Source organism: Juglans microcarpa x Juglans regia, chromosome 5S (assembly GCF_004785595.1).
Source record: "Juglans microcarpa x Juglans regia isolate MS1-56 chromosome 5S, Jm3101_v1.0, whole genome shotgun sequence".
Classification (NCBI taxonomy): domain Eukaryota; kingdom Viridiplantae; phylum Streptophyta; class Magnoliopsida; order Fagales; family Juglandaceae; genus Juglans; species Juglans microcarpa x Juglans regia.
In genome coordinates, this window is record NC_054603.1 from 19,197,863 (window position 1) to 19,208,712 (window position 10,850).

Genomic DNA, 10,850 nt, shown 5'->3' on the forward strand with positions numbered 1-10,850 from the left:
TTTTACCAAAAAAAAAAATTTCCTTACTTTATCTATGTATTTTCCTATAGATCTTTTTCCTTGCTTGATCCAATTAAATACAACTTCTTCAATTTTAAGTGCTCATTCTACTCCCCACAAAAATGCAATTCAATGTTATAGTAGTGAAATAGGTAAGCTTAGGATGATCCTCTTATCCCATAGACAAAACTCAAGCCTTAGAGCTAAACTTAATTGATAAGTTACTGTTATATCATGCATGTGAGTATCATCATAAAAAAATTATCATCGACCTAAAGTAAAGCAGTAATTCAAAAGTAGAGTTATTCCTAAGTTTGTTCTGATTTTAAACTTTGACTATACATAATATCACATATAATATTGAGGGAGTAAATCATAATTTAAAAAAAAAATGCCAATCAATTCATGGATCACATGCAAATGATCCATGACCAAGTCCTATGGCTAGTCAAACAAATCTTAAACAAACATATAGATAAAAGGCAGCAAAAACCTACCAAGTATTAAAATGCAGGGGTGAGGCGAGAATAGGTCTTAGGTTTAATATTTATGTAGACTGAAATTATAGCACCCTAAGCACCAAATATATAAGTTTAAGTTGACCCAATGTGGAGGCACACCTTATAAGCAAATCCATCATCACTCCCCTTCCCCAAGCTAGCAGATGTTAGTGTAACTCAACAGTTTTCACTAGCAGCACAAGCAATTAGACCACTAAAATCTACTACAACTCACTCCAATCTTGAAACAGAACCTTAAGCACAAAAGAATGTAGCAATACCTGTTCGGATTCTTATATGCATCTAAATTATAGTTCTCTAGAATTTGAACAACAATTGGCTTGACTTGAACATTACTTATTGATAGCAGCTACAAAAGAATATAAATTCATGAACCCCGTCATGAAAACAAAATATCCTTGCACAACAACTTGGTTCACTGAATAGTTAGAAAAGAGATGGCGATTTTGTTAAAACTATTTATTTTTTCTCCCCAAACATTTAACTTTCTAGCTTTTACATTTTTTTCAAAATCTATGGCATGAATGATTTTAATTGATTCTTTCATCTCATAATCATCGCTATGTATAAATGTGTAAATAAACAAATTATAACCCTTTTTATAATGTATCTCCATTCTTTTGTCTTGATTTTCCATCCATTTCCTCTTCTTTGCGGACAACACAAATCTTCTAAACTAAATTACTTTCTATTGTGAGGGACTCTATCTAGATTACATAATCCTCTTATGACCCCATTGCTCTTTGAAATTATAGATTGCTCCACTTTATGTATTGACAAGATCATTATTAGACCCATTCACTACATTTATATTTGTTCACCATACGTTATATGTTTTATATTAACATGCTCCTAAATCTTTGATAACCATGCTTCAAGTCCAAATTCATTTTGTGCAGAAATATTTACCATATATCTAAAACATTGCAACAATATGTTCAAATAAAAAATGGATCATACGATTGGGTGTAGATGTAAATCAACTCCAAAAGCAGCGCCGTAAAAGCTTCAATGTTCTCTCCATAAATGCTGGGAATGAAGAGAACACACTATCTCTAGATGCATAACCCCCAAAAATTTTTCACTGTCATTTCAATAACGGAGAAAAAAATTTTGTGATATTTAGTCATTTAAGAAACAAACTGATTCACTACATTTATATTTGTTCACCATACGTTATATGTTTTATATTAACATGCTCCTAAATCTTTGATAACCATGCTTCAAGTCCAAATTCATTTTGTGCAGAAATATTTACCATATATCTAAAACATTGCAACAATATGTTCAAATAAAAAATGGATCATACGATTGGGTGTAGATGTAAATCAACTCCAAAAGCAGCGCCGTAAAAGCTTCAATGTTCTCTCCATAAATGCTGGGAATGAAGAGAACACACTATCTCTAGATGCACAACCCCCAAAAATTTTTCACTGTCATTTCAATAACGGAGAAAAAAATTTTGTGATATTTAGTCATTTAAGAAACAAACTGTAATATGAATTAACACGATCCTTTATTTCCCAAACTTGCTTGGACCGATGGTTTGTTTAAACTTATTGTTGTTTGAATTAGTAGTTTCTAATTGGAATGAGCTATATTATCCTCGTAGACCTTATCATTAAGTTTTCTTCTTGTACACTGGATGTTTATATTTTAGAACAATTTATTTTGTAGTAATACATGGCAAACGTGACTCGCACATAGCCCCACAACTAGTATATAAATATATATATATATATATATATATATATAGAAGAACATGATACCGGACAAGAGACCACATGATCGAATCAATCATGGAGAAGGCCACACATAGGGACAACCTGAATCTTAAGACAGTTTTATGTATAAAATTAATACCTTTCTTTCCCAAGTTACGAAAAATGAACATTTTCAAGGAAAATTTTTTTTAGTATCCTGGGATACATTAGAAATTCTAGATTAGCAGAAACAAAAATGTTGTTTGCACCCTGGAAGGGTACCCGCCACGTACTCGTGATTCCACGTCAGCTTATTGAAACGGTGCGGATCACACAATCGAGTCTTCTCCTCGGTTCCTGAAACACAAGGCTATCTTCTCGGTTCCTGAAACCAATACCCAGCACCTCGTGACTTCGCACCTTCGTGACTTTGAAACGATGACTTCGAACCATCGTTTCGAAGAAACTCGAAACCCAGAACCTCAGTTCCGCCTCAGCAACTTACACGGCCATGGAACCCCGCACGGAACACAAAAACCTTCCCAAGCAACCTGTAAAGACAATTCATGCATGGAGGTAATCTTCTTCACCATAAACAAGTTGCCCCACCGACGTGCAGGAAGACGAAACACGAAGGGAGGTAATGGATTTTTGTCATCTTCTTGTTCGCATGCCCTAAACCAAATCTCCCATTGGTATTGTTTCTTCAACCCATGATTTCGATGTTCCCAAATTAACCGATTCGGTATATACACATGATTTCGAATAACTGGAAACCCTAATCCTAACCCGAATGGGAGATTTCAAAATTCTTTTAGATTCGAAATTGCACCTGGTTTCGAAATTCTTTTGAGATTCAAAACCCTAACCCTGATCTAATCGGTATATACTCTGTTTTTTTTTTTTTTTTTGTTCTTGATTGTTCTTTTTCCTTTTGTTTCTTCTTCTCCCTTCAGTTTGAGTAGTAGTAGCAATGATTTGAAGTTTAAATTTTTGTTTTATTTTGATGTTTGACTTGGCCAAGGAAAAGATTCACACTGATATAGCAATTCTTCTGCTCATTCCTCTTTTTTTGCGTTACAAAATTGTTATGATCCTTCTTGTAAATCTTTGTAAATCTACTCAATCTGCTGTGATGTAATAAGGATAAGCTGCGGAATGTAATAAATTACTTCCAAACAAATTAAAAGATGTAGGGCAAGTGTTAGATAAAGGGTCTCATAGACTCATCACTCCCTTGAAAGTATATTGTTCACTTGAAAATAAAGAGGAACCCATTTAGGAACACTCCCTTAAAAATACTCAACACGATCTCAAATATTAAACATTGTTGCAATCTGCTTTCAATATTATTTTCAAAGTTGTTCTTTTAGATTCCATTGGGATCTTCATGCTGGCCTGTAACTAGCCACAAATAATATCTAACTATATTAGTGTGCTACATTGGATTTAAGAATACGTTATCATCCACCACAGACTCTTCTTCATCTTTTGGTAAACGAAGTCTGTGTCAACCATTATGCTTCTGTGAAGTTGAAGCCCAACTGAGATATTCATCTACTACAAGAAATCTAGGACGACCCTTCTTTGGGTGTCCTAACTACAACACAAAGGTAACTAAATTCATGTTTAATAAAATTTTTAATATTATGTGCATCTAACATGTTTCCAAAATATGTTTAAAATGATTAGGGATTACCATATTGTAAGTTTTTCAAGTGGGTGGAGGGGGATCAATACAGAAAGTCCGATCTTCGAGAAACTCACAATGAACTGTTAAAAACAAGCTAGAGCTGGAGAAGATACTCTACGATATTGAGAAGTGCAAGATTGATCTCCATAAAAGAGCAGATGAGATCGAGATGTGAGAGATGGCACTATCCAATAGAAATGAGGAGGTTGTGAAAAAGGAGTTAGCGCTTGTTGTACGCGAAGCTAAAATAAGACGTTCACGCACACTACTCCGGGTGTATTGGGCTTTTGCATTTGTTGTAGCATGTTACTTTTCTTGCCTATAAGTGACTTAGGATTAGTGTTAGAAGTTAGTTGCTCTGTGCATCTAAGTTGTTTATATGTTGCTGATGTTAGAACTTAGCCTGATTGTGTAGCTTTGAACTGCATGTAGTAACTTAGTCTGATTGTGTAGCTTTGAACTGCATATATATTGACAAACTTCTTTCACTTCTTGCACACTCATCTATACACAAAAAATGAGTAACACTTTAACATCATTAGCAATTGTTTTAAACAAAAAAAAAAAAAAGGCAGTTTAATGATGCTAATTTTAGGCAAAGCCATTGATCAGTTTCAAAAGAGCTATCTTTGCATACCCATTTTCTTTGGCGACGTCTTTCTCTGGCCAAAAATCTGACTGCTCTTCAACAAGCAAAGGGAACACGTATCCTTCATAGTGAGTATCATGGGATTTGCGCTTGAAACTCCACTTACCCAATTCATGCTGCACCAAGATCATTCATACCCATGAGAATGTTACAGATTCAAATACTCAATAATCAAGAAAATATCAAATGGGTTTTGCACCCTCATGTTTGGGAACAATCTCGTCCTTTCCAAAATCCAGTAAAGGTATTTTCACCTACTGAGAATCTAAGTGATGTAAATCATATACCAATATTCAAAAAAAAAAAAAAAGCCCACATGCAGAAAACATTAGTAAATCACAATAAAAAACTATCATTCCTGGAAGAGACCCTTTCTAATAACATCTAAATTCATAACTTCTGCATTTGAATTACACTATCTCATAAATAATTTGTTCCAAATACATTCAATACACATAAACACTCTAAATATCAAAATTATACTCTCATTGTGCCGGTTGTGGCACTCATTGAACCAAAGCTGCACTGGTGAGAGCTCATCCATCCCAAGTTGCACCGGTTGTGATTGTTCCAATTCAAATTGCATCTATAACGGATTATAGTAATTTTAGATTGTGTTATCGATATTACTAGACAAATATGTAATTATTTAAGATTTTTTACACTTTGTGAAGTGGCAAGTAAATTCCTACAAGTCGCCATGGATGGTTTATCTCCTCCATCTCGCTAATAATCAAATAACACAAAACACATTTGTCAATTCTGACAATATAATCTTAAAACACAAATGCAGGTTGGACTAAGGTTTCAACTTAATAACCTACATATTTTTATTTTATCTAAATAAAACTATGCACCCTATGGGTTTTGCACCCACGACCTCAGCCCCCATCTCATTCATAGCTCATTATGACAGCCAACTCTAAGCCTATTAACTTTGACAATTGAACTTTTAATAAGCATATAAATACTGAAATAACCCACATGATTCTTGATCAACATTAAGCAAATGAATTCAATTTCCAGTGCATATATAGGAGCTCAAAATAAGCAAAACTCCACATAATCAAATAACACAAAAAAGTCCACATGTTTGTGCTTTCCCTTCACTAGTGCTTTCTTCGTCTTCGCTTAAACTTTCCGCATGCATTTCTCCATCCCTGATGCTTTCCTCAATGATGGGGGTCTGCCTTTCCCTCTCACAACTAGTAGACTGAGTACTTTCTTTGAACTACCACATATAGTCGTGTCCTTTGTCGTACAACCAACATTGGAACCCGTGACCGTCATCGATAGGGGTTCTTGGTTGTCACCATATAGGTCAATCATTGCAAATAACTTATGTGTTGCATCCTCAGTATGCTTTTCTAAACCCGTTGCGAGAGTAATCATCTTATAAGAAATATTCAATAAACTTGAATATCGGTTAGCATCTGCCCGTTGATCCCCGGCGTCAAAGCTGCTATGGATTAACGTATATCTCATTTTGATGTCCTTCATCCATCGCTCTAAAATGTATCTATTTGGCACAAATTTAACCTTGTTACATTTGAATACTGCCAAAATGTGCCTACACAATATCCCCCTCATTTGAAATAACCCACATGAATGCTTTGCAGCTATTTCTATTTCACTAAAGTCGACATAGTATGTAACCGGCTTAGTGAACTCTTCCACACAAACTTCATCCTCTATGCGATAGGTCTTTACTCCATCATCACTCTTAAGTAACTTGGGATCCATATCAATAATGCAAGTAATTTGCTATTGAACTTCCCTGAATTTAGTATTCGTGTACAAATCTTGAAATCTTTTTTTTAATTGGTGATCTAGATATACATGGAAATGTGACACTAAATGAGTGGAAGTCTGCGGCAATTCCATTCTCAATTTTCTTTTTCAAAGCGCTATCAAATTGATCGATAAAATTTTTCAAGTTTATCTTAGCATGGACATAATCGTAAAAAAATGCATTCATACTCTCACTCCACTGAGTTGTACTCATTCCAGCCCAAAATAAGTCTTTCAAAAATGCTGGTACCCAATGCTCACGCTCGGCATATAAACTTTGTAGCCAGATATTCTCTTGCAAGTTGTACGTGGTGATTAGCTGATCCCAACTCTATTCAAACTCATCAACACTTTGGCTGTCATACACACATTTCATCAATCCCGTTTTCATTCCATTTTTGTACAAAGCATGGGAGCTAAGCTTTTCAGGGACTTTCTTCAATATATGTCATAAACAAAATCGATGTCAGCTTTCTGGAAATACAATGGCGATAGTATTTTTCATTGCCTTGTCCTAATATGTGATAATAGCTCTCGAAGCTACACCATCCATACACTGCAACCATGTCTGAAATAACTAGACAAACATCTCCGTATCCTCACTGGATATCAATCCTGCACCCAACAGAATGGATTGACCGTGGTGGTTTATACCAACAAATGGTGCAAAGGGCATCTCATATCTATTCGTCAAATATGTGGTGTCAAATGTGACCACATCACAGAAATACTGATATGCTGCCCTACTACGAGGGTCTGCCCAAAATATATTTTTAACCTCCCGTCATCATCTAAATCCATCAATGCAAAGAACCTGGGATTTTTGTACTGCATCCTTAAGAAATACTACTCTCGAAGCTCTAGCCCTACCTTTCCCAAGTCTTAGATGTCTTGCATTGTCGATGTAATTTCAACAATCATTTTTCAAAAACAGAAGGTTTTCAAATCCACCCGCACCAACGACAAGAGATTCGAAACTCTTATTCATCCGGATGCCAGTCAAATCGTTTGTATCTAGGACTTTTTTTATGGAGTCACTAACTTCTCTATTACATCGAAAGAAACGAGATTTAGTTGGATTGAGGTCGTAGTTATGGATATTATGAACTATTGTCAACCTAAACTTTCCGTCAACTTTTAAGGCATTAATTTTTGCCTTATAATCTGTTTTTCCTATCGGTCGCGGTCTGGCAACATTAAACGTCCTATTACGGGCCTTCCCACCACGGGCACAACCAATGGTGGCATATCTAACATTGCCATCCTCCATTCTCAGTCCTTCGTGTCATCACTCCAAACCCGTATTTCTTAGCATACTGCTTATAATAACTCATAACTTCTTCAAAAGAATTAAACTCCAAACCCGACTTTGGCTCCTCAATCGTATTACCACCAACTTCATCCTCTAACTGAGATGTTTCGGCAGTGCCATCCTCAGTTTCAATTGGTGAATTTGACATATCTTTGTCTCCATCTTCAACTCTAGAGGAGGTACATGGAATATCAGTTTCCTTACACTCGGGTGTTTCCTCTACACCAACTCGTCTGCTCGTAGCGGAGCTTGTAATCATGAGATGAGTCAAATAAACAACATTCTACAAAAAGAAAAAAAAAATTATGACATTCATATTTAAAAAATTAAAAATTAAAAAAATTAAAAAAACAAAGTTGCATCACCACTTGAATGTTGCTTGGATATTGGTAGCCATCTAGATATGGCAACAAAGCAGGTGACCCCGTAGGAATTGGTCCAAAGTAACTGTGCATTGTGAAGTTTGGACAAGTTGATGGTATGTCCTTATCACCATCTTCTCATTTTTCAATAATGAAAAGATAACTAAGGAAGGAAACAAATAGTCAATTCCATGAAAAAAATGATAAAGCAAAAATATAAAACAAGAACAATTTCTGGACACAAATGATAAAGCAAAAAAAAAAAAACAAAAAACCAGAGATATCACATATGCTGGACACAATTTGTAATCAAGATGTATAGAACTAAATTAGGTTAGTTTAAAAGATCACTCTAATCTCCCATATCCAGATCACTCCAATCTCCCACAATTTAAAGCAAGAACATTCCATGATTCCAGATACACAAAATCTTTCAAAAATCTCAAACCAGAAACAACACGCAACCGAAAATATGAACAACCGTGCACTCATCGAGAAAAACATCAAGAAAACAATGTGCTGTTTGAAATCATATCAAGAAAACAAGAAAAAAATATGAACAACAATCAGGCCACTCTATGCTCTATGAACAACAATTAGGCAACCATAATAGCACAAGCTTGTACATGCTTGCCTTCACAAATAAAAGTGATCATGAAGGCAACAATCAGGCAACCAAACCAAAATGCATAAACTTACGACTCAAAAGTTTGTTTGCAACAACAGAATCCAAACTCCAACAAAGGTTTCACCACAGGGTGGCCACCACTGAAGGTCCTGTATCAAAGCTACAAAAGGCACAAATCACATTCAGTGGCTTTTCTAAAAAACAAAACTGAAGTAAACCTCAGCTTCTTAAGTTTACTATCAGGAATATTACTTCAAGAAAATACATTACACTTCAAGTTCTTAAGTTTACTATCAGGAATATTACATCAAGAAAATACATTACCCTCTGCATAAAACAAAGGCAAATAGAAGCAAAAACTTCATAAAACAGAGGCATAAACTCGTTTTCATACCCACGACGGCAAACAGTACCCCATGGCATGAACCTGTAGCACTATTGGACGGCACTCTCTAACACAGAAATCTAATCTATTTGTGCAAATGAGGGTTCGACGGCACAACGTTTCGCACAGCGACGATGTTTCTTCTAGGATGGGTTCGATGCGATGATGGACAACGACGATTTCACTTTTGTCGTGGTTGGTTCGATGGGGATTTCAACGCCACATTGCAGTTGGTTCGACGGTGGATGCAAAAATGCTATTGGCGGATGGAAAACGATTTTGGAGCTGGAGAGGATTTTGATTTGTCTGAAATCGAGTTTTGCTTTTGGTTTTTTTTTAATTAAATAATATCGGCTGATGTGGCTAATGATGTGGCATTAGCCACATCAGTTGATTCCGCAAACGGTACACCTCAGTGTGTAGCAGAAATATTTACCTCGAAGGGAAAATCTTGAATGGATTATGGTTGTTCTACATACTTTTTCATAAGTGTTGTTCATCCAAATCATCTTATGGTGGAATGTGCCACGTGATAAAAATTAGAGCAACTCCCACATTTTCTACAACTTAAATGTCAGGATTAGAAAGACAATCTTTTTTTTTAGAGAGATTTCTTATACCAAAATCTATGTCTTGTACCAATGGTATATATATATATATATATATTAATTCCAAAACATCATGAATGATATTTTCAATTCATTCACCCATTTCACCATTGTTTATATTGATGATGTACTCATATTCTCGAAGTCTATTGATGAATACTGGAAACATTTGACGTTTCTAAATATCATTAAACTAAATGGTCTTGTTGTTTCAGCCAAGAAAATCAAATTATTTTAAACCAATACTAGAGTCCTTTGTTATGATATCTTTGAAAGCAAAATCAGACCCATCAGTCAGGCCACTGAGTTTGCTAACAAATTTCCTGATGTCATTCTTGACAAAAAATAGTGCTGATTATATATCAAGACATGAGAAAACAATGCAGCCCTCTCTTTCAAATGCTACACACTAATCCTCCTCCTTGGACAGAAATTCACACTAATTTGGTCAAACAAATCAAGACACATGTCAAGACTCTTCTGTGTCTTGGTATCTCTACTTTTGATTTATTTAAAATTGTTGAGACAGATGCCTCATACATTAGTTATGGTGGCATTCTGAAACAAACTGTTTCATGAGGCTCATCAGAACAAATTGTTTGCTTCCATTTTGGAGTCTGAAATTTTGCATGGGATAATTATTGTACTATTAAGAAAGAAATCTTATCTATAGTACTATATATTCCAAAATTTTAAAGTGATTTACTTAATAAGAATTTTTTATTATGCATTGATTGCAAAAGTGCTAAATATATTTTAGAAAAAGATATTAAAAACATTGTATCAAAACATATTTTTGCCTGATAGCAAGCTATTTTAAGTGTTTTTATATTTTGATATTGAATATATTAAAAGGGCAAAGAAAAAGGGCAAAGAAAAACAAACAGCTGCTTCACCTCTCATTCCTGATAAGAAACTTATCAAGAATGAACTTGCTTCAACCATTAAAATTGCCAATAGATTTACTACCCTTGGTAGAATAATTCAACCTGCTTCATTTGCTTCAACTGTTTCAACCCCATATGATCCATATGCCAACCCATATGATCCATATGCCAACCCATATGCTAATGCCATTGCTTTAGCATCTACTAATACTTAGTATTTGTTTCCAAAATAAAAAACTGAGTATATCTGAAAACTCTATTCCTGGAATCTGTTTTACATAGAATCCAACCGTTCTACGTATACAGATCCC

General features: G+C 35.0%; 1 protein-coding gene across 1 annotated transcript; it reads right to left on the reverse strand.

Annotated features, from left to right (window-relative positions):
• Positions 1-4,508: 4,508 nt before the first annotated feature.
• On the reverse strand, positions 4,509-6,309 carry LOC121267169. The gene is made up of 2 exons (XM_041171031.1): positions 5,704-6,309; positions 4,509-4,682 (listed from the first exon to the last, which is right to left on the reverse strand). The coding sequence occupies exons 1-2, from the start codon at positions 6,307-6,309 to the stop codon at positions 4,509-4,511; spliced, it is 780 nt and encodes a 259-aa protein (XP_041026965.1).
• Positions 6,310-10,850: the final 4,541 nt, after the last annotated feature.